At 39.1% G+C, this 25,147-nt stretch overlaps 1 protein-coding gene across 3 annotated transcripts in view; it reads left to right on the top strand.

Moving 5' to 3' along the window:
- Nucleotides 1-25,147, top strand: part of GRHL1 (grainyhead like transcription factor 1) — a 65,379-nt gene that overhangs the window by 16,592 nt on the left and 23,640 nt on the right. For all 3 annotated transcript variants that reach the window (XM_083378810.1, XM_083378811.1, XM_083378809.1), the window contains exons 5-8: nucleotides 46-122; nucleotides 1,042-1,198; nucleotides 2,459-2,570; nucleotides 3,863-3,957. In XM_083378810.1, the coding sequence (XP_083234936.1) occupies nucleotides 46-122; nucleotides 1,042-1,198; nucleotides 2,459-2,570; nucleotides 3,863-3,957 (441 nt within the window). The remainder of the gene's footprint in view (nucleotides 1-45; nucleotides 123-1,041; nucleotides 1,199-2,458; nucleotides 2,571-3,862; nucleotides 3,958-25,147) is intronic.

Here is a 25,147-nt window from a genome sequence, read left to right as displayed (position 1 = left end):
ATTTTAAAAAGGCTGTTTGTCTGAAATCTTAATGAATATCTCCAGGTTTTTTTCCCTTCTGAACTGAATCTTCGGATGGCCAATGTGAATTCTGAAGACTATGTATTTGAAAGCATTACTGGGTAATTGTATTTTCCTGCAAATTTAGCTCTTACACCATAGCTGGGTTCTGATGCTCTGCAAGCTTCTCTTGGCACACCTCAGATTTGTTCGGTCCTCTTGCTCATGCTCTGCGTGTGAAATGATGGAAGCCCTGAGTGGGAAGATTTGGCCATTCCTCCCCTAATCCTTTTGGAAATATCACTTGAATCAGAACATGTACACAAGAATAGGTAAAACGAGGTACTTTTCCATCCCTGGCTCGAAACTTAAAAGTTTGGCGTTGCAGATTGTAAAGCTGTGTGGCCTCGCAAAGAAAAGCAGGTGGATTAATACTGAGTCTGTGGAAGTGTATTTCGTTGCTCTCTTGGTGTGCCACAGAAAGTGAGCTGTGAATCAGAAAACGCTTCTACCACAAGCACATTAGTGGGTCTCAGGCACTCTTTTTGTGGCTTTAATCAGAGTGTCTCCGAGTTGGGGGGAGAGTTGGGGGAAAGTGGAGAGCCTCTTTTAACCAGACAATGAAAACGAGGCGCTTCGAAAGCATTATATAAATGTTATTATCTTACTCTTATTACTTTGTATGCAGTGTTTTTTTTCTCATCCTACCCAAATATAAAATACTGTAACCCAAGTGTAGATTAGCGAGCGTAATACTTTCACAGCAGTTGAGCAATCAAGATACATCAGATTTTTATATCAGAGTACCAAATTCTAGATACTTCTGGTGGCATTTTTAAATTCTGCAAACCCTCTACCTCATTCATGGGGAAGGTGTCATTTTATATTTCCAATCCTCCTGCATTTCTCACATATCTGCAATTTATGGTCAGTCCCACTCTTTGGTCTTCCGCTCTAACATCTAGCGCATTGGGATTGTTATGTTTGGATGACTTCATGAAATAAGTTGTTTGTAAAACTTCCTGTTCTGACTTTTTCCAGGAACAACTTTGAATATACGTTGGAAGCTTCAAAATCACTTCGGCAGAAGCCAGGAGATAATACGATGACTTATCTAAACAAGGGCCAGTTTTATCCCATTACACTGAAGGAAATTAGTGGTGCTGAAAGAATCCATCAACCCATCAGTAAAGTTAGAGTGAGTTATAATTAAAGAAAGTGTGTAGGAAAGAAACTAATGGGAAAGGATTGTAACAGCATTTCTGGTGTGCAAAAGGGGAGATGATTCGTTTGTAGATGACCCAAACTTCTTATGGTCTACCCATAATTTGTAGGACTATAAATAATCCATGACTGTTCTCAATTGACTTTAATCTGATCCATCAACTTAATTCTCTTTTTAGTTTTTCCTTAGAATATAAAGACTTTTTTTTTGCTTACAGTCTGTAGTGCTAATCCAAATTAGCCCAGTAGTTTTTGGACCAGATGTGCACAATTCTTTCTTTATACTCTTTACAGTGGTCATTAGGTATATCAGGCTGACAAATAATTACTACCTTCTTCATAATATTCACATACATCAAAACACCTATCCTTGAAAAAGTATGAAATCATGCACAATGGCAATTTTTTGTGGCTGGGCTGGTTTAATTTTGCAAAAACATGTAACTGATTATGATCTTATAATGAACCAGACTTAAATAGTGGTTCTTCCTTCCTTTTGGAAGAATGTAGGGAACAGCCTTCCATCCTTCCGAGGTAGGTAAAATGAGGACTCAGTTTGTTGGGGGCAATCAAGCTGACTTTGTAATAATGCCGCTTGGGGGTGTGTGTGAAAGCCCTAATAAGCAGGCATATACATAGAATGAAGGCTACTGCTAAGCTTGTAAGCCGCCCTGAGTCTTTGGAAAAGGGCGGGATATAAATGGAATTAAAATAAAATAAAAAATAAAATAAAAAATACCATCATCCTACTTATGATTATGGTGCTTCCTAAAACTATTCCAAGTTTTGATATCTTGAAATGTTATTGTCTGAAGATATTTGCTTTTGCTGCTGTTGTAGATCCTACCTCCAGAACGTTATTTTTCAGCCTGTGAGATTTTTAAAAGAAAGGTGTTGCTGTTCTGAATAAAAGAAAGAGGAAGCATTATAGCCTTTTCCCTGGCTTTCAGGGCACCCTTCATAGTTAATTCCTTGCGGCTGCTACTGTCCTCGTCAAATCTGAGAAGCTTGTTCTTCTCAACTTGGAAAGTTCACTTCACTTGTCCCTCAGAGCCCACCAATACAGATGGCAGAGATAATTTTCCAGAGTTGCTAGTCCTAGGTAGCTGCTGTCCACCCTTCAGCAAAAAACAGGGACCCCCACCCCCTCTGCCACCCTCACCATATGGCTTTGCTTTTAATCAAGGTTTTCTCCTCCCCCCCCCCCCGCCTTTCTCTTTCCTCTTCTTTGCAGAGTGTCATCATGGTTGTATTTGCTGAGGACAAAAGCCGGGAGGATCAGCTCAGGCACTGGAAGTACTGGCACTCCAGGCAACACACAGCTAAACAAAGGTGCATTGACATAGGTAAGAAGCTCTCAAGCAGCAGGTGCCAAAACTCAACTTAGCAGGTTTCAGGTGTTGCGTTTGCTTGTGAGCTCAGGACCATCTTCAGTCAATGCTTTCCGTGGCTTCCAATCTTGTCTGCCCCTCTTTTGGGGTTTTGATGGAAATCCAACTGGCCATCAGAACATCTCAGTTTGGAGAGAATTAAAGATTTAAACCAATATACAAATCTCTGTTGCTCGGTCAATTGACCGACCAATCGTTTGTCAAATGGATCCATAGTTGAGTAACAGAAGTTTGAACTTGCAAGGGATGTTGAAACGAATCTAATGCTAAAAGCTGGAGAATGGTTCATAGAGTGGACTGTGTTTCAAGCAGCTGGTTGCAAGGTTGCTCAAATAGAAGTGGCCATGGCTGTTCGGGCTTTGTGCTGCAGTATCTGCCTATATTAAGTTTATCGTATCTGAACATTGCAGAAGTTTGAATAATCGTATTTTCTGAACTTCATTACATTTTCAGTCATCGCTTCTTAGAATCCTCTTTTTCTTCTGTCCCTCTTCCCCAAAAGAACATTTTTTTAAAAAAAAAAATTCTTATCCCCAAAACCCCTCTGGCCTCAATGTTGCCTGTAGTTCATGCCATCAACCCTGGAGCTTCTTGGCCCTACAAATGTATGGATTAGAAATTGTTACTCGGTGCAGAGGGAAAGGCACTCTTCACATGAACAAAGCTGCCATTGCTTCTTAGTCAGAGATCTGAAAGGACACTTTGAGGTTGCCAAACAGGTTCTAAGATTGAGACACTGGCAGGCGTCAAGCCCTAGGTACAGTTTGGGCAAGGAGATGAAAGATGACATTACAGATACCCATTTGCGTACAGCCAAGCTGTCATTGGCCCATTTCCAGCTCCTTTGGTTTGAAGGCTGGGTTGCAGTCAATTTTTTTCTCTCTTGTAAATAAAAGTGGGGATTAATGCTTAGCACTTAAAGGCAGACACACATGCAAATCTTCCTTTATTATAAGTTTTTATGAAGAGCAATATATCCTAGCTGTGCTGGCTAGCATTTTTTCAAGCAAAATTGAGGGCATGACCAAGGTAGCAGGTATTGCCTGTCTTCTTTGCTATTTCTTAATTTCATTTCCTGCAGTTGTACTTAAAAAAAAAAACTTAAAGGGGTGCCCAGAGAAACATTTAGATTTCTTTTGTCTTCTCTTAAGACAGTTCAGAAGAAAAACGACTGCCTAATTTGTGTCTGTGTTTGTCAGTCAACTAAGCTATTTTAATATATTTTCCCTCCTTTATGTTGTCAACAGCTGATTATAAGGAGAGCTTTAACACCATAAATAATATTGAAGAGATAGCCTATAATGCCATCTCCTTCACTTGGGACATTAATGATGAAGCAAAGGTGAGTGCCAAGGCTCTTTATTCCCGATGCTTTTGAGTATTAAGGAAAGAAAGGAAAGCTTAAGTTGAGAGCCAGTTCTCTCTAATAGGTAAGCCACCAAGCTAGAAAAATGTGAATTCTAGTCTCACCTGAGGCATGAAAGCCAGTTGGTGACTTTGGGCCAGTCACTCTGTCTTAGCCTATGACATCAGGCTTGGATGACAAGCTGGTTAGCCAATTCCTGTCACAACCAATGAATCAATGGTTGGTTGGTCCAAAAAAAAAAAAAGCAGATTCTGCACTTGTGGGAAAACACTAGGAAGAAAAGAAAAGTTCTCTTGAAAACAAACTATGATGAAATAGCGGCTAAAAGATTGCCAAAAGATTTCTGGGAAAATAAAGTTTGAAGCTGATGAAAGCATCACAGCTTTGATTATGAAATGGCACGAAGGCCCCCCCCCCCCAAAGGTAAGCCTTTTCTGACTACTTTTTCCCCCCGTTGCCTCTGGATTTAGTCTGATCAAAAAAAGCATTGGGCCTTTTCGGTATTCTTCCAGCAGAAGACAAGGTGGTTGGTTCAGCATCTGAGACTGTTGTTCTTGTTCAAACACATTGCTTTCAGTCATCTCAGTTTAAACAGAGGTGTGTTTGCAGGCTGGAACTTGTAGTCCTCTGCAAACAGTCCATCTCCTCCACCAAGTGTCCTTGCATGTCAGTTGAATGGAGTCATCCTTTCATTTTCCATTTGCTCTGTGGATATCACTAGATAGACTTATGGTGATGTCACCTATGGAACTTTCCCTGTGTTTCGATACGGAGCTTTCAGGGAATGCTGGGCAACCTAATTTGCCACTCTGAGTCTCCTTGAACAGGCGGCCTACAAATTTAATAAAAATAAATAATTCTCATATTTATTAGATGTTCAAAAGGGAAGCAAAATTTGATCAATGTGCAATAGCCAAAATTGTGTTATCCTATTAAGAAGGGTTTTCCAAGCCATCAGTTTGATCTCGATTGGCAAAATCTCTTGGCTAGTTCAAAAATATTCTCAACTTTGGCAAAAAAAAAGATATTCAGAGTTATTTGAGTTATGAAAAGAATTCTCAAATGATTCTGAAATAATTTCTTAGAATTTGGGGGGTGGGTTTCACACTGGAAGCCCATCCATGCTCATGATGGGCTTAACTGTTTCTAAATTCACCAAGGTGTCTTGGGACAATTCTATCATGTCCTAGATGCAGCAGTGATCTAGGTCTCTTCTAGCAATGTATAGCTTAGGGAAGCTGTTTTTAACTGGTACTTGTCCAGGTGCATTACTCTCCAATTCCCATAAACATTAGCCAATATAGTCAAAGATTTTGTTCATTTTGGCTGAATATGTGAATTGAAGACCAATGTATGTGGAATGAATTTGGGTAGAAAAGGCTTGTCTAATCTGCTATGAGTCCTATAAAGAGCAAGTATAGATCGTGGAAAGGGCAGCTGTGGAAAGGATCTTTTCACCAGGAATCCATTTGGAGCTAATAGAATCCTGACCTGATAGAGGATTTAATTGCAATGGGGAACTAAAGGTGTATAAAGTCACTGTTCTATCTATTTAGTTTTTTTTAAAAAAAATACTCTTTACATTAATAAACCTCTGAATTTGCCACTGGATTTCAAGAGCGCCGCTTTCTTTCCTGAAGAATTTCGGGCTGGGTTTTTTTCAAGGTCTGTCTCTTGCTAGGGATCAAAAGAAGAATCTGTCTTGCACGGTTCTGTGTATACCTCTATTTAGGAGAAGCTGCTAAATAATTACAAAAAATAGCATCCTGAATATGACCAGTTTGCCAAGACTTTCTGAATAGTAATTCTGGCCTCCTCGTGTGTATATATATCTATGTGTACATATAGGGGAATATGGAGACAGCCTTGAAGAAGGAAGTGTTAAGTAAACATCAGTTTAGCCTTGGTGTAATAAAAAAACCCTCACGATAATCCTGACCTGTTTCTGTTTAGTATCGGAGAGAAACTCTGATAGGTTTTCAAGATTCTCCTGCTATTATGCCCTATAACAATAAAGTAGAGTTCCGGTATACCTTGCATTTCCTGTTCCCACAGCTGCAGCACCTGTAACAGATGTACAAGAAGGACTACAGCATTTCAAGATGCATTTCTGTATGCATGTGTGTGTGTGTGTGTGCAGGGGGAAGACTGCTGCTGTTTCAAATGTCATTCCTCATCTCCTCTCAAACAGAACAAAACTTAGCACAGAAGCTTTATGTTGGAAAGAAATTACGTCTGTCTCTGCATCAATAGAATAACTTTCTAAAAATGTCTACGGAGATTGTCAGTCATCCAGGTCATAGTTGTCCCCAAAGTGGTTTTTCCCCCGAAAGCGCAACTGGATGAGAAGACGTTTCGCTTCTCATCCAAGAAGCTTCTTCAGTTCTGACTTAAATCCTTCCATCCGCCACCGTTCAGTCAGAACTGAAGAAGCTCCTTGGATGAGAAGCGAAACGTCTTCAAGGAAAAACAAAGTACAGTTACCTTTTGAAAAAAGCACCTTTGGGACAACTTTCTTAAAAATTGAATAAAATGGGACCAAATGTGGCAAGAGAAACCAACAAAAGAAAAATGAAATTTGGAAATAGGGTGGATATGGCCAGGGTCTGTGGGGAAAAGAAATCCAGGAAAATTTCCCCAGTGCTTTCCTATGGGGGATGCAATCAGTCTGTGGCGGGTTGCTGATTCCTCCATTCCAAATCCCTCTCTGTCTTCCTTCCTTGTTTTGTGGCCTTGTGCAGTCCTATTATTAAGGGGTTGGGAAGAAGTCCAGAAGCCATTTCTGCATCTTCTTGCTCGTTTGGAACAAAGAAACATTTATAAAATCTATAGGTGAGAAGGAGCAGCTAATTCTCAAGTATCACCAAATGGGATTTGGAGTTGGACTACCTTGTAAATCAGCTTCCCTTTCTGGATGCGTAACTTTTTCCTACATTGCTCTAGATCAGGCTTAGGCAACCTTGGCTCTTTTATGACTTGTGGCTCAGGAATTCTGGGAGTTGAAGTCCACGACTCATAAAAGAGCCAATGTTGCCTACCCCTGTTCTAGATCCTGAATTCAAAAGTATGGTTTCCAAAGCAGTTCTAACGACATCACTACATTCAGACCAAGAGTTATTTGTTGAAGAACAGAACATCACTGGAACTCCATGTACACAAACCGTAGTATTGATGGCAGTGATTGTATATTTGATTGAGAGGATAATATTTTTCATAGTTAGTCAGAAGAATCTATTTCAGTAGGATCTATTCTCAACTAACAGTTTTTAGGACTGCAATGTCAGTCTTTCTAGAAGGTTATCATAAAATGTTAATCATAATCTGATACCTGGATTAAAATCTCTGTTTAGCTTTGAATAATTCACTTTCTTGGTGCATTAAACCACATTCTCTCAACCTGTTCCCTTCATCTCTGTCTGCACTACCACTTGACTTTTGCCTTTTTAGGTGTCTTTTAATAGGTATACTTCCAAACAGAGCAGTAGTCTGTTGCCACGCACTATATTTATTTTGCAAAATCTGTGAGGCTCCTAGGCCTTTATATAAACATAATGTCCAAAGTACTGGGCTAGAAAGTAAGAGATCATGAGTTCAAGTTCCACCTTAGCCAAGAAAGTCAGCTGGGTGACTTTGGGCCAGTCACTCTCTCTCAGCCCAACTCACCTCACAGGGCGGCTGTGTGAAAAATAGGAGAAGGAAGGTGTGTTGGATATGTTTGCCACCTTGAGTTGTTTGTAAAAATAATAAAGGCAAGATACAAATAAAAAAAATGAATTAAAAGTCACTTACATGTAAAAAAGTTGGATGAGGTAGGAGACTGTGAAGACTGAGCAATATATTCCTTAACAGTCAAGCAACAACATAAGGAAAGCCTCTGTTGAGTATGTTCCCTGCCTCACCCCGCCCCCCCTATCTCCACTCCCCCCCACTTTGAATGCTTCAGAAAACATGAGAATCACAAGATTGTTGCCCTTTTCTTAGCTGCACCTGACAGATGATCTGGGCAAATGTTCAGAAGAGAGGAAATGGAAGGCTTTCACAGTTGAATTTGGCAGGGGACTCTTTAAGGAAGGATTTGTGGGCAAAGGAGGAGGTGATTAGGGGATGGGCATGAAGCGGTTCCAAATCTTTATTGCTAAATAAATATTCCCTCCTCATCATGTAAGCCTGATGAGTTTATCCTTCCAGTACGTCAGCATATGCTGATGCTTAAAATGGCATAATTATGAAGCAGATATCAAATGGCAAGGTTCCCTGCATAGCAATCTAAAACATGGTATTAATTTTATTGCCCTTTTTTTTTAACTGAACTACTTTTTTAGGAGTAATTGAAATTCAGTAGTCACTGGAGCCCAAGTTGAAAGAACCACCTATTTGTTCATTTCTGCATCATGCAAATTCATCTGGTGTGCCTCTTAAATAAACTCTGAGAACAGGTAGAAATACACCTAAGTCTAGCAAACAAATAATCCATCTTGATAGGTAGCTGCAGGATGCTTGAAACCTTCTAAATGCTGGCAGAATATGTAAGTGTTACACTGTAAGTTGATAGTGGAAGGAGCATGGGCATCGATGACCAAAAATTTACATGTTGCACTGCAATTCTATACATGCCTATTCAGTGATAAGCTATTGTACATATATGAGTCTTACTATAAGTTGGAGGTAGTGGTACAAGTTTGCATGTGGACAGTCTAATCCTAAATTATGTGTGCATATGTAACATGGCAAACATAATTCCTGAGTTCTTTTGTTTCATGTCAGCTAGAGTGAGACCTTGCAAGATGGTGGATAAGGGTGAGATGATGATTCAGAGCCTTTGAGAGAAATGAAGAGGTTTGGGCTTCATGTCATCAAGGTTGTCCCTACGATGTCCCAGGATCAATCTATCAATTGCTTACTACCTGTCAAGTGTGAAGTCGGGACCACACATTAAATTCTAGTTACGCTGATTTATTGCTCATGCCTATACATAGGAATCTAGTCAACTAACGTTCAGCACTAAATTGGCACTAGTAAGGGTTAATGGAATTCAAGAGGGGTTGGACTTAGAACGTAAGGATTCCAGGCTGATTCCTCTCTTGACTCTGCCCTCAGGCTATGCCTGTCCTTCTCCTATACTACCAATGAACATACTGGTAGCAATCTTCTCTCCTCAAACATTCTCTAGGTATATTGATAAAATCGAGATAGTTGAGACACGTCATTATACTATCCTAATGTCCTTAGATGAAGTAACTAAAATAGCTGTTTGTTATAGTGAAATGTGTATATTGGAGTTTTATATACATAGGTTGACCTAATTGTAAAGACTCATAGGAGCAGTCCATTGATCCTTATTTGGAGAAATATGGCCTTCACTTCAAAAAAGAATTATGTTGTTGAACATCCTTTCCCATTTTCTGTTTCTATATTTTGCTGAAAGTAACAATCATCCTTGACTATATTTTCTGGCTGGGAATTATAGGAATTGTGATTGAATAGTATTGGCGTCAAAGTATTAGGAAAGGCTGCTGCAGAACAGTTATAAATACTCCCCTTTTCTTTTGTCAAAATGACCAAGTATATAAATATATATATTTAAAAAGGGATTCTAATTGAGTTTGATCTTATAATATTATCAAATAGCAGGAAGCAAAAACCATTTCCCATAACTATTTTGAACTGTTGTGTTTCTTATTTAATCTTTTCCTCCTTCTTCAGAGAGAACAGATTTGACAGTGATTCTTGATCAGATTACTGGTAGACAGAGCAGCAATTCTTTCTTAGCACTCTGATCTTATCAGGAAGAGATCTAGCCAATTTTCACTATTTTCATTATATGGTTCATTTGACTGCTCCATTTATTTATTTTTAATTACCAGACAAAGACTTTTATGTGGTGCTGTGGTGCTGTGAAAGTAGAGAGAAAAGCTGAGTTTAAGTGAGGTCCTTACTACATTTCTTGTGTGGCAAATCATGATAACAAGTTTTGCATTAAAGGATATTATGAATTGGCTGGAAAGCCATCATTTAGTTTGGAGAAACTTCATTTAACACCATTGTTAGATTGGCACCAATGTGTGACAGGTATGAATTCAGTGGTGCTTTGGAGATGAGTGGAAGAACCGGCTAGGAAATAAAAATATAAGCAGTCCTTTGAGATGAGCTTGATCTCCATATAGGCTCTTGGCAATCATCTGGAAATGGTTTCTTACTGCTTCCTTCTGAGGTGTTTATTTCGGACTTCTCAGCTTAGCCTGTAATCCTTAGCTTTCCTAATGATCTCCTGCCTAACTACTAAGTAAGTTACATCCCACTTTGCCTTTTCAGAATTAGTCACAAGTCAACTGGGTTACAAAATGGAGAGTAGAAGGGAAACAGATATAATATGAATTAATTAGAAAGGAAGGTCAAAGGACATACTGAGAATAAAAAGAAATCAGGAAAGATTCATGACAGTCCATAGGGCAGCTTACACCAAGATGCTATCCTTGAGGGATCTAGCCAGCACCAAGTTGCGAAAAGCAATTCTGTAAAAATAAATATGAACATATTTATAGCCTGGTTCTTAAAGTGGTGTACAATATTGGTCTTTTCCACTCTCTTCTTCCTCCTCAACTATTCCTACTTTTCTCATTACAAGGTTTATATCTCAGGGCCATTTGGCATCTTACAGCAGATTATTGCTTCATCATTTTGTAGTGCGTTTGAAAACAAGCCCACAGTACTCTCATTTTTCTAAACAAAGTTGCAGGTTTCCAAATAATTAGCCTTAGGTGACGCTTGTGGCAATAAGCTTCTAAAAATGTATGGAGTAAAAGCTAGGTTGTCTTTCTCCTTGAAATGTCTTCTGTTGGTGAATTCTTGAATGGTGGGCTCCTTAGCTTTGATAAGCTTCTTTGTTAGCTTCTTTGCAAAGCTAGGGGTAAGAGAGGGATAAAAGTGTTGGAATATATACCATCACACCTGTTTATATCTATCTCATTGGAGAAATGAAGCTATTACTCCAGATGATTATCATCATCAGTTTGTCAATGTCTAAATTGTAGATCTTGTTGTGTGTTCTTTTGCCCAGCAGAGGGTGTGTGCAAATCAAAAGACCCTTGTTGGAAAAGACCATCACACCTGTTGGAAACACAGACTGGGAAATTCTATATCATAGGGTGCTGCAAAAGGCCATAAATGGCAGGCGGTTGCAGAGTGCCCAAAATGCAGTCACATGATAGGGGTGGGGGGTGGGACTTGGACATACATTTGGATTTGGGTTATAAGTAGCTTTTTCAGAGTCCATTGGAACTTTGAATGATCACATTTCAAAGACTACTTATGCAAGCCAAATTCCATTCCTTAGTACAAACTTCGTAAGAGGAAAAAAAAACTCCACACCATGTTAAAAAGTGATTATTTCATGAAGAGAGCCAATTTAGGGTAGTGGTAAAGGCATCAAGTTAGAGACTTGGAGTTCTACTCTTGCCTTAGTCACAGATCCAGCTGGGTGATACTCTCCTGCAATCCTAGGCAGAAAAAGGTCATGGCAAGTCACTTCTGAAAATCTTGCCAAGAGAATTGCAAGAAGTAGTTTAGGCAGTTGCCAGAGTCAACACTGATTCAAAGGCAATCCCCGTCCAAAGGAAAAGAAAAGAGAGAAAGAGAAAGAGAGAGAAAGAAAGAAAGAACCCTGAATATGTTATAGTAATTAAAATGAACTACATATAACAAAATCCAACCTCTAGTTAATAGAAAAAATGATCACTATGGTATGTATAAAAACCTATATGGAATTCCTATACCTACACGTCATTAAATTTATCCCATTACAGGGTACTGTATCATCTTATTTTTAGACCCCAAATCCTTTTCAAAAATAGATAAATTAATATGCTGGACCCATTCCTTAAAATAAGGGAGGTGACTTTCTTCTCTAGCTACATAGAATTATCTTCTTCATTGTACCCCACTTAAAAGAGTCAAAGTCTGCATGAGATGACAAATTGCACGATTTAGAATATAGTTCAGTATCATATTGAACTCCTTAAATACCACGTTTCTTTCCAAAGTTGTATTAATATAGGTATCAATTTGAAACCAAAACAAAGCTGTAACAGAACAAGACCAAATCATGTGAGTTAAAGAATATTCAAATTTCTTACATAGACAGCCTAAGACATCTGCTGATCATCCCTTTTTACTCATTTTAAAATAATATTTTAAATTTAATTCTTAAATCATGGGGAATGTATTTCACCTTTTTAAACACATGGACCTATTGATTTCCCAAAATTGGATATTGTAATACAAAAAGCGGATACAGAGTGGAGCAGAACAGAGACTTCCCCCCTCAATGGGGCCCACTATCACTTCTTCCAAAAACTCCTTTGCTCGGCATGTGGTAGAGGCAACTGATAGAATTAGGCATCATCAGCCACAAATCTCATCCTCACTGTTAGTGTTTTTCTCTTGATTGTGATGGCATCTTAAACCAGTTACTTCAGACTGGCCAAAATATAGCAGATTGGACAAAGTTAGGCAATAGATTGGCTGGCTGGTGAATTCTGGGAGTTGAAGTCCACATGCCTTAAAGTTACCAAGGTTGGAAAAACCTGAAATAGGGAAAGAAGAGACCAAAGATTCCGAGATAGTGCAACACATTTTGCTTATTCCTTGCAGCCCAGAATAAACTTATCTTGGGTTGGCAAAGAGACCCAAGACTCTGGCTGTGTGGGAGAGAGCAGGAAGAAAGGGAAGGAGGCACTGTAGCCCGATATGGGAAAACCTCTTATTTTTAATCCCTCCTTCCCAATAGTTGATCTACCACTGTAAGCTTAAAAATGAAATAAAATGGATCTGACTTATATTACCAATTAGCCATTGGGCTGAAGTGTGTTCTTGCAGGCACAACCTTGTGTAGAAAGATTTTCAGAACGGCATGGAAATCCAGAAAGCAAATGGGAACTGCTAAGAGGCTAGAAATAGCTCAGACTTTCATATTTTCATGGCCAGTATCACTGATCTGACACAGATGACTTGGCTGCCTTAGGGACAAATGCATCACCCAGACAAATGGCTTTAGTGGATTATTTGTATTCTCTATAAAGCTGATTGAGGAGTCACCTAAAAATGGTTGCAACCACACATCTTATTGTGCTTTAAGTTTATCTGTTACCACTGGGTGGATTTGGAATCCAGGTTTATAATTTCCCACAATTTTTCTTATCAATGCAATGTTGAATCCTTAGAGGTACATTCAGAGGAACCAAAGGACATGTCATGGCCCAGTGGATTGGCCAAATGGCATCTTTGCTGGGCTATTAGTGTTTAGGATTTTGGCAACTGCTCCCCAGTATTACTCCTGGTCCCAATTAGAAGAATTCAAGTTTCACCCTGTGGCACAATGGTCATCCACAACCACCTATTATGCTATACAGGCAGTCCTCGACGTACGACCACAATTGAGCCCAAAATTTATGTTGCTAAATGAGACATTTGTTAATTGAGTTCCCCCCCCCATTTTACAACCTTTCTTCCTACAGTAGTTAAGTGAATCACTGCAATGTTAAGTTAGTAACAAAACTGTTAAGTGAGTTTGGCTTCCCCACTGGCTTTGCTTGTCAGAAGGTTGCAAAGGTGATCACGTAAGCCCGGGACACTTCAACCATCATTAATATGAGTTAGTTGTCAAGTGTCTGAATTTGATCATGTGACCATGGGGATGCTACAATGGTCACATGTGTGAAAAATAGCCATAAGTCACTTTTTTCCAGTGCTGTTGCAATTTCAGTCACTAAACAAACTGTTGTAAGTCGAGAACTACCTGTACATATAGAGGCGACTCCAACCAGCCTGTGGCACAGGGTGGGTAACTCCCTCTCTGTCAAAAAGCTGCAAGTTATGACTAGACAGAAAGTTATGACTATGACAGAAAGCAGGACAAGAAGCAACGGATAGAAACTAGTCAAGGAGAGAAGCAACCTAGAACTAAGGAGAAACTTCCTGACAGTTAGAACAACTAACCAGTGGAACAACCTGCCTCCAGAGGTGGTGAATGCTCCAACACTGGAGGTTTTTAAGAAGAGACTGGACAGCCATTTGTCTGAAATGGTATAGGGTTTCCTGCCTGAGCAGGGGATTGGACTAGATGACCTCCAAGGTCCCTTCCAACTACTACTACTTCTTCTTCTTCTTCTTCTTCTTCTTCTTATTATTATTATTATTATTATTATTATTATTATTGTTGTTGTTGTTGTTGTTGTTGTTGTTGTTGTCAGGCTGGATGAGACCTCCAGTGATGTGGTGACATCATCAAATAAAGCGGGCCTAACATTTTCTTTTCACCATTGTGAACACTTAAAGGTAGAAATTAGAACAATTCCTCTCTCAGAGGACCACTGCTCCAATTTTCATTTGTATTTGACTTTAACTCAAAAATTGTACTGGTAAAATTTAGCCATTTTGCTGATCAATGTGGCACAGTTTGGGAGTTTTTGTTCAATGGAGGGCCTGAAGCAATGCAACTTCTCAGAGGCTTTCTGTTTTCATTCCAGCCCTGACCTTGGCACCAAAGAGAGAGGGGGGAAAAATGTGCTGGCAAAATATGGTCATTTTGTGAATAGATTTCAGCAGTGCAGTCTCCAGAGAAACAGGATAGGATGCTGGAAACAGTTTCAGGCTTCTCCTCTGTGTTATAGAATTATTTAGAATCATGGAGGATTCTCTTAAAAGTAAAAATGGAGGAAAGCAGCTCAATCATTACAGTTAATATACTGATTATATCAATGCACTCCTTTAGAGGCTGAGAATTTTAATTTTAATTTAGTTTTAATCTTAATTTTAACTGGGGTTTTACTTATGCAGGGACTAATATAATTTTTTTTGAATCTGTTTTTAACTTTTGTATCTTTGTTTTTTAATCACCCTGTAAACCGCCCTGAGTCCTTCGGGAAAGGGCGGTATATAAATGTAATAAAATAAATAAATAAATAATAAATAGATTATGAGGTCACTTACAGCTGTAAGGATGTTTTTTCTCGTGACACACTCAGTCACATGGATCTTCAAAATAAGGTGTTGCCCCTTTTGTCTGCAAAACCAGTTTGGTTAGGATGAAACTAAATGGGAGACATATGGATGAGTCAGTCACACTTGGCATTTGTAATAATTCAGATTGTAGCCTAGGCATTAGCAGTCTTCTACACATTTCCTTGGATATAAATTCTAATGTGTTCAGTGGAATGTGCTGAGAATAACCGTGCAGAGGATTGCAACCTCTTGTTCCTTCTTCCTTGTATTTGCAGTTCACAGCCCTCTGATCGTTGCTTTGAGTAGGTGATCTTTGTGCATTGTTCCCTCTTTTCCCATTTCCATTTGAAATGTAATTTTTTTTAAAAAAGGTAAAAGTTTCCCTGTCCAGTTGTGTCTGACCCTGTGGCGCAGTGCTCGTCTCTGTTTCTTAGCTGAGGGAGCTAGCATTGTCCGAAGACAATTTCTGTGATCATGTGATGCACATGGCTATATGCCAAAAGTGCATGGAACACTGTTACCTTCCCATCGAAGTGGTACCTATTAATCTACTCACATTTGCATGCTTTCAAACTTCTAGGTCAGGGGTAGGCAACCTTGGCTCTTTTATGACTCATGGACTTCAACTCCCAGAATTCCTGAGTCAGCATAGCTGATTCAGGAATTCTGGGAGTTGAAGTCCATGAGTCATAAAAGAGCCAAGGTTGCCTACCCCTGTTCTAGGTGTTAAGCAAAGGTTTTATTAGATTGCTCTCTCTTAATATGTTGTTTGGGTCATCTGTTAACTTATGGCATTTTCCAGCTAAAGAACAAGTAAAAATATTTCCACATGCAAAGCAGTCTCTTCTTACTTGCCTAGGCTTACAGGTAGAAGGCCCAACACAAAAGAAAAATGGGATGATGAGGGAAGAGGGAAAAAAAATCAAATTCTGCCATAGTTTTAATATAGCAACCAAGCATCCATCTGGAATGAAAATAGTTAAAGAGCCGTATGAGCTAACATCTTAGCATTCAATGAAATGACCTGTTATTTTCCCAGGTTCCTCTCTAAAGAACTACAATCTTGTGCAATGGCTGGTGCTCTTCAAACTGAACCACTAAAAATCCTTGCTTATCCCTGATCTCTCTGTGCTGAATTCTTTTCTGCTGTTTTGAATCTCTATGTCTTAATAAAAAAAGAAAAGTGCCTGATAGGATGCAGTTCCAATTATTTGGGATGACAAGCACCAAGAAACTGATAGCTAACCACAATATCTTTAATTAGCTAAAGCTAGTTAGCTTTCATAACTTTGCTCTTCTTAGATAATGAAGATGTATGAGAAGCTGCAGTTTAACCAGCTAGTAATCTTTTTTTCCCTTATAATGCACCTTTGTGTGCTTTAATTCTAGTCTAATTGCAACATGCTGTAGCCAATATAATCTCCAAAATGAGTAAGATTTATAACTCCCACCACCAAAGCCAGGCAACCCAGTTCTGTTCAGGTGTACACCAGGGAGAAAGCTTGTTTGAATTTAGCAAGGTTTAATCTCTGGAAAATATATGGCACAGTTTTAATCATAACACATCAAATGTGTTTACTCAGAAATCAATCTTAGAGAGTTTGGCATGACCTACTGTGTAGGATGTGTGCATAGGATTATCTGTGTATATATGCAATCCTAACTGATCGGTTTACTGAATAAAGCTTGCAACCTTTACTTCAACCAAGAGTGAGAAACAGCCAGGCCCAAGGGGTGGATTCTGGCCCAGGCTCTCTCCCATGGGCTGAACTTCATTTAAATTGGGGCAGGAGCCAAGCCCTGCATTGCAGGAATGAGGCATCAGGGCTTTGAAGCAACTTTCTTAGTTCCTTGAAACAGGCCTTGTAGTTCTTTCTTGCCCTACAGCAAGGGTAGGCAACCTCGGCTCTTTTATGACTCATGGACTTCAACTCCCAGAATTCCTGAGTCAGCATAGCTGACTCAGGAATTCTGGGAGTTGAAGTCCATGAGTCATAAAAGAGCCGAGGTTGCCTACCCCTGCCTTACAGTGAGAGGAGCACCTTTAAAGGCTGGATCCAAAGCAGTTGACTTCTACTGCCAGGGTCCCTACTACTGGTAGACTGAGTACAGGATCAGCTGTCTGCACTTTCCTCCAGGGATAAAAGGCAGGTGTTTGCAGCTGGGCTCCCCTCAGGCCCTCTGGCTTGGCCCAGATTGTGAGCAAGACAAGGGAGGGGCCATGCGTCACCCAGAAGTTTCCCATAAACTGTGTTTATTCACTCACTCTCTTTTCATAGATGACAATATTACTCTGAGTGTGGGTTATATGAAAAGAATCTTCATAATTAAAGTTTATTTCAACAGTTCATGGCACTGGATTGTCAAATATCTTGCAAGCGCTATTTTTTTTATATAGGCTGTCCATCCTTCTTACTGGGAAACTGCTTGCCTGTATCTGGAAGACTCCAAATAGGTTTTCTCGCTATGAGCAACAACCTTTGAAACCTAGTTAAGTGGGTCTTGCTGGATAATTTTCTTTTAATCGTATTTCTAAACTTTAATAACTCTTGTAGCTGCTGTCCCAAAAAAGAACCCCTCAGTTTTACCTCACATTTAATTGCATTGGCAAGAGAATTTGTCTGGTTGATTGATTGTCTGTCTATATCTATCTGTCATCTGTCTATTATCTGTTCCCTTGTTTACCATGGGGATAAAACATTTTCCTCAAAGTTAAGGTAGTTAATTTTTACTGAATATACTTGATTATTTTTCCTGTAACTTAACAGAACTGTCCCAAGTTCATTACCTTTTTCTTCAAACATTTAACCTCTAATAAATCTCTCATGAGCTGCTTTTGTTTTCAGACTTGGCCTCACAATCTTTTCCCATCAAATTTCCCTCAAACTAGAAAGTTTCCTGTGCTCCTTTCAAGAAGAACCAATTCAAATGGTCATTTTCCAATTGTCTGACAGATCTTTTCATGGTTTAAAAATCTCACCACTTACATTCCTCATGAGCTGTCTAATTGCTATTAAAGCCGTGACTTTACCTTCTGACCAATCCAAATTGACTTTTACAATATGTCAATCATTTTCCAAGTTCCAGCTTGGATCTTCTTTTCCTATCAATCCTAATTAAACCACCCTATTGCCTCCTGTCTATTGCAGACTAACAAAAATAGATTTCTGGTTCTCCGTCTACATTAAAATTCCTCTCAAAGGCTACTTATGGAATACAGTGATTGTTAATGAATATATTCTTTCAGGTTTCCCTTTGGCTGCTGCTAAAAAATTTTGTAGCCTAGATTGTATCAACTACTTCCTGGATCTGCTAAATGTACAAAATATCTCCCATGGAATTATCCACATTAGATCTGCTGACATGGTATTTCTAGGCAATTGGATAGAGGTACAGGAGTATAATTCCCATTTATTAAAACTCATTGAATGAATAATTCTCATCATTCTTAAGTGTGGGAAAAATATTACAAAGCGAACACACCCACTTACCTAGGCAGACTTAAGGCATATTAATTTACCTCTGTGAATATTTTTCCCTTGGTGTTACAGATGCTGTTCTTCCATTAGGTTTTCACGGAATGCTGTGTATCTATGACTGTTTTCTTCTGGTAAAACCACTGTTCCTGTTTTACATATTACTATCTTGTGAGAGAGATGCTTTAAAATTTCGTAGATCTAATTTCTTTTTAGTTCAGCTACTTGCTCAGAATTGCTACAGGAACTTTCTGTGAGCTATATTGACAGGGAAGGGAGCTCCAGAAATTGATCAATCAATCAAACGTGTAATTATAGTCATAGACCTGCATAAATTGAAATCCCAGTACAGGTAATGTACAGCAGACGGGCTCACGTTTAGGGAAAGCATCTCTAAAGTTAAATCTGAATGGTGCATAGGTGTCCTTTCGAAATTCTCCACACGTTTTGAGCAGTAAAGTGATGGTGATGCTGGGGGTTAATTTGAATGATGGTTGTTGTTGTTTTTTCCTTCTTGAAGAGGAATAGGAGTCATTCAATTTTTTTTATGTGAGGATTTATCAAGAACAGTGAGAGGGGCAAGCTTTGTTTAGTGTTTACTGGCTGTTCTTAAAAGCAAAAATGGCAGCCGAACAACAGACTGATAGTTTTACCCCATTTTGTTTGCTTTCTAATATTCTACTCGACCTCCCCGCAATGTCCCAAGAGAAAAATAAATGAGTGTGTAATGAGACAAGAAATTTGTGCTCATCTCTGCAGAAAATACTTGCATGCATCTTGAGATATGTTGAACTCTTTAATTTTGTTTTTGAAATGTAGTATCTCTGGTTATAGTGTAATAGAGTAGTGTATAAGCTTCTCTAAGGCCTCCTCTTTTCTTATTCTGTAAAGGATAATGATTCCATGCATGTAGCAGTTCTTATGTGCATGCATTGAGCAATTTTCGAATAATAAATGCCCTGTGGATATCTGAGTTTCTCAAGAATTGTCAGATCTGTCTGCACAAGTAGGACCTCAAAATGCATCAGCACGTACACTTGTATATAGTCTCCCCCTTCCTAAATCCGCATTTGAGGAGCAAATGATAGAAAATGTTTATCAAAACCCACAAGCCAATTTTCATATATCTAAGAATGCGGAATAGTCCTCTAAAACCAGTAAGACTGTCATAACAGGAATCTTGCTGTACAGGCTGTACAACTTCACCAGCTGCATGATTCTTCAGCAACTTTTGGGTGGGAAATACCTAGCATAGTCACCTAGCTTTCTTTCTTTTCCCTTCAAAACACAGATTCAAGATTCTTTCCCTACCTAAAAGCATCCATTTTCTGAATTTCACTTTTTTTAAAAAAAATTATGAGGCTATTCAAGTGACTCAAAATACTCCTATCATTGCATGTTTTGTTAATCCAATTTTACAAAAAGAAACGTATTTTAGATGGCTATCTCAAAGTTTGCTGAGACACCTCTCTTATCCTTGCTTTTTGTAAAGCACAAAAATGACCAGGAAAAGAGCTTATAATCACTACAAAAGGTAGCATTTATAGTTGGCTTCTATTTGCAGACAAGACCTCAAAATGATTTTTCACTCTGATATTAACAAGACAGGTGGGCTTGCTTTCAGGCCTAGTAAGCGAGGGGACTGACACATATTTGGTTGTTTAGAAGTTTGCAACAAGGCCTTTGGAAAGGTTGCTTTGAGCAACAGGTTATAGAATATGGAGCATTTGGTTGACCATGTGGCTCTCATTGCATTCAAACTGGTAGTTTGTTTTTCTTCACAATGCCTTTTATGCCTTGAGTGATTCAAAACTTTGTCTCCCAGCCCAGCTTATTTAAGTTCAAAGAACCCGATAACAATTTTAATAGGTAATAATCCCCCAGATATTAGATCTGTTTTGTTTTTTCACTCAGTGCATGTGAATGATTATTGGAAATAAGAGGATGTGGCTTCTAAGGAAAAATGCATGTGCCCGAGTTGTTAGATATTATTATTGTGTAGCAGGATAGTTAAGAGTTGATACCGACTTGATAGCACATAATCAGTTAATCAGTGGGGTAATAATAACATGGAACTATACCACATATAGGGAACATGATGGCTCAGCGGTTAAAGATGCTGAGCTTGTCAGCTGGAAAGTAGCCTGGGTTTGAGATCCAAGTGCTGTGCAGTGGGGTGAGTTCCCGTCCTTGCACCAGCTCCTGTCCACCTAGCAGCTCAAAAGCATGCAGACGCAAGTAGATTAATAGGTACCACTTTGATGGGAACATAACAGCATTCTGTGTGCCTTAGCATATGGTCATGCTGGCTAAATGACTATGGAAGCGTCTTCGGATAATGCTGGCTCCCTTGGCTAAGAAATGGAGGTGAGCAATGCCCTCTAGAGTCAGAAACGACTGGACAGGGGAAACCTTTACCTTTTCTATCTATGCCACACATATTTTTGCAATTTTTCTCATTTGCAATACAGGCTGTTTTTTTAGAGCAGGGATTATTAAAAAGAACTTGGAGACATACCATTTTTTTTCCTCTGGTTCGTAGTTAAAAGCTTTTATGGTGTGACATACTTTACACAAAAATAAATTAGGAAATCTGTTTTGTGCTGCAGTGTCTGGTTTGTTCCACTAAGAGGCTCACGTCCCTCATACATCAGTTCTAAATTTAGTTTGAAGGAAAGCAGCAATGAAGTATATTACATTATACGTTACTATTATTGGGCTGATATTGCTTAATATTTGCTGTTGAGTGACAATTGCGTTCACATAGTGTGTAAAGAAACTATTGTCCTGAATCCTTGAAAATATGCCAAGGCAGCGCGTTTCAAAGAACGATTTTTTAAAATGTACCTTGAAGAGTTAAAAGCAGTGGGTGAGTCCATGAGATACAAGTATCTTGCACTGCCAGTTCTCTGCTTTTCTAGACTTCACACTTTTACTAAAAATAAACGTGAGGAGAAAAACCATTGAACATGTACAGTTGTGCAAGGTTTTCTGTTTCTTATGTGCATAAACCACAGCCAACTACAGAGTAATAGACAGAAATCTAAGCTGGTTCCCATGTTTAATTATTTGTATCCTATCCTTTTATCTCTTTTATTTGCTTTCTTTTCGTATTTTTTTTCCTAAAGTGTCTAATATATAAATATATATATATAGAGAGAGAGAGCATGGACCAAAAAAATCTAAGTTGGTGATACATATTGTTAGGTTCATCAAGACACTAACCTCAGTTATTTTTCCGAATACCAGATGAGCCTTTGTTCAGTAACTGAGAACTATGTTTTTTAAAATCTGTAAGTGCACCTTCTGTGGGGTTAATATGTCCATTGCTACTTTGGGATAAAATCCTGAAAAGCCTTAGTCATACAAATAGGCCCCTGGTCTGCAATGTACAGATAACTAGACCTAAATATAACTAATGTTTTTAACAAACCTGGGTAATTTATTTGAAGCAGAGCCACAGACAGTGAGGTGGAATTCCTGATGTCGAAATGCTCAGTGTTCAGGCCTGGCTGAGTTATTTTGGCCTCTGAGGTTCAAAATTTCACAAAAAAACTTTTCCTGGGAGTGTAAATAGAACAACAGCAATCAATAACCTTGGCTGCAGGTTTGTGAGACCCAAATCACTTGCCAAAACCTCTCTCTGAGGAACAGAACACTATCTGTGTGCAACTCAGAAACTACAGGTGAAACTCGAAAAATTAGAATATCGTGCAAAAGTTCATTTATTTCAGTAATGCAATTTAAAAGGGGAAACTAATATATGAGATCGACTCATTACATGCAAAGCAAGATAGTTCAAGCAGTGATTTGTCATAATTGTGATGATTATGGTGTACAGCTCATGGAAACCCCAAATCCACAATCTCAGAAAATTAAAATATTACATGCAATCAATAAAAGGAGTGTACATAGAACAATATCGGACCTCTGAAAAGTATAAGCATGCATATGTACTCAGTACTTGGTTTGGGCCCCTTTTGCAGCAATTACTGCATCAGTGTGGCGTGGCATGGAAGCTATCAGCCTGTGGCACTGCTGAGGTGTTATGGAAGACCAGGATGCTTCAATAGTGGCCTTCAGCTCTTCTGCATTGTTTGGTCTCATGTCTCCCATCTTTCTCTTGGCAATGCCCCATAGATTCTCTATGGGGTTCAGGTCAGGTGGGTTTGTTGGCCAATCAAGCACAGTAATCCCATGGTCATTGAACCAGGTTTTGGTGCTTTTGGCAATGTGGGCAGGTGCCAAGTCCTGCTGGAAAATGAAGTCAGCATCCCCATAAAGCTGGTCTGCGGAAGGAAGCATGAAGTGCTCCAAAATCTCCTGGTAGACAGCTGCGTTGACCCTGGACTTAATGAAGCACAGTGGACCAACACCAGCAGATAACATGGCTCCCCAAATCAACACAGACTGTGGAAACTTCACACTGGACTTCAAGCATCTTGCAGTGTGTGCCTCTCCATCCTTCCTCCAGACTCTGGGTCCTTGGTTTCCAAATGAGATGCAAAAGTTGCTCTCATCAGAAAAGAGGACTTTGGACCACTGAGGAACAGACCAGGTCTGTTTTTCTTTAGCCCAGGTAAGACGCTTCTGACCTTGTTTGTTGTTCAGGAACGGCTTGACAAGAGGAATACGACATTTGAAGCCCATGTCCAGGATCCATCTCTGTGTGGTGGCTCTTGATGCACTGACTCCAGCCTCAGTCCACTCCTTGTGAAAGTCACCAACACTTTTGAATGGCCTTTTCCTGACAATCCTCTCCAGGCTGCGGTCATCCCTGCTGCTTGTGCACCTTTTTCTTCCACACTTTTCCCTTCCACATAACTTTCTATTAATGTGCTTTGATACAGCACTTTGGGAACATCCAACTTCTTTTGCAATTACCTTTTGAGGCTTTCCCTCCTTATGGAGGGTGTCAATGATGGTTTTCTGCACAACTGTCAGGTCAGCAGTCTTCCCCATGATGGTGATTCCTACTGAACCAGACTGAGAGACCATTTAAAGCAGGGGTCTTCAAACGTGACCCTTTTATGACTTGTGGACTTCAACTCCCAGAATTCCTCAGCCAGCATGCCTGGCTGAGGAATTCTGGGAGCTGAAGTCCACAAGTCATAGAAGGGCCAAGTTTGAAGACCCCTGATTTAAAGGCTCAGGAACCCTTTGCAGGTGTTATGGCTTAATTAGCTGATTAGAGTGGGACACTTTGAGCCTAGAACATTGCACCTTTTCACAATATTCTAATTTACTGAGATTGTGGATTTGGGGTTTTCATGAGCTGTACGCCATAATCATCACAATTATGACAAATCACAGCTTGAACTATCTTGCTTTGCATGTAATGAGTCTATCTCATATATAAGTTTACCCTTTTAAGTTGCATTACTGAAATAAATGAACTCTTGCACGATATTCTAATTTTTTGAGTTTCACCTGTAGGATAGGATAGGATAGGATAGGATAGGATAGGATAGGATAGAATAGAATAGAATAATAGAATAGAATAGAATAGAATAGAATAGAATAGAATAGAATAGAATAGAATAGAATAGAATAGAATAGAATAGAATAGAATAGAATTCTTTACTGGCCAATGTGATTGGACATGCAAGCAATTTTTCTCTGGTGCATAAGCTCACTGTGTGTATATAAACAGCAAGTAATAGGTCATAGATCATAAATCCTAGTTACAATCATTAATCATAAGTTGTAAACAATTGATAAATCATAAGAAACCCAATAGGAGAAGAGAGTGGGAAAGATGAGAAAATCAGAAAAGATGAGAAATGAGACAATGCTGTGGGAATTAAGTGTTCAGCGGAGTGATGACACGGGAGGGCAGAAAGCTGTTTTGGCATGCAACACTCTTTAAGAGGGCATTTGTCAGTTCTTGATATGGATTGACAGCATTGGGCTAGCAAGTCTAGATTGTTTGAAGGTGACTAAAATAATTCTGTAGGCCTCCTCCCAGATGGGAGTCTGTCATGCTTTACTCGGAGATACTAAGGGCTGAACTTGGGTCCAGTATGCAAGTCAAGTCACAACATCATAAACTATACTTTGGCTATTTCATTACAGTACACCACTGTCAAATAAAAAAATCAGCATAGGTGGTCCTCAATTTGCAACAGTTCACTTAGTGACCGTTCAAACTTACAATGGCCCTGAAAAAAGCTTTTCGCACTTACAACCATTGCAACACCTCCATAGTCACATGATTTATATTTGGATGCCTGACACCTGAGTCACATTGATGATGGGTGCAGTGTCCTGCTGTCATGTGATCATCTTTTGCAATCTTCTGACAAGCAAAGGCAATGGGGAAATCAGATTCACTTAACAACCTGTTACTAATTTAACAACTGCGCTTAACAAAGAGGGCAAAAAAGTTTTAAAATAGGGCAAAACTTACTTAACAAATTTCTTACTTAGTAACATAAATTTTGGGCTCAATTGTGGTCATAAGTTGAGGACTTCCTGTATTGTTTAGTAGAGCAGTGGACTGAACCAAAATGTCAAGAAAGGACATATCACTAATAGGGATGTTTCTACTCTATAGTTAGAGATGGGCTAGTGATGGATGAAGATGTCTCTTTGTCCTGATTTATGTGTGATTACATTCAGTATATATTGGAGGGAAGCGATGTAGCACAATGGAAAATATTGAACTATTTTTCAGATCAACTTTAGATTTA

The sequence above is a fragment of the Vipera ursinii genome, assembly GCF_947247035.1.
Source record: "Vipera ursinii genome assembly, chromosome: 1".
In the NCBI taxonomy this organism is placed as follows: Eukaryota; Metazoa; Chordata; class Lepidosauria; order Squamata; family Viperidae; genus Vipera; species Vipera ursinii.
Note: the sequence above shows the minus strand (reverse complement) of the source record. Positions and strands in the feature narration are given on the sequence as shown.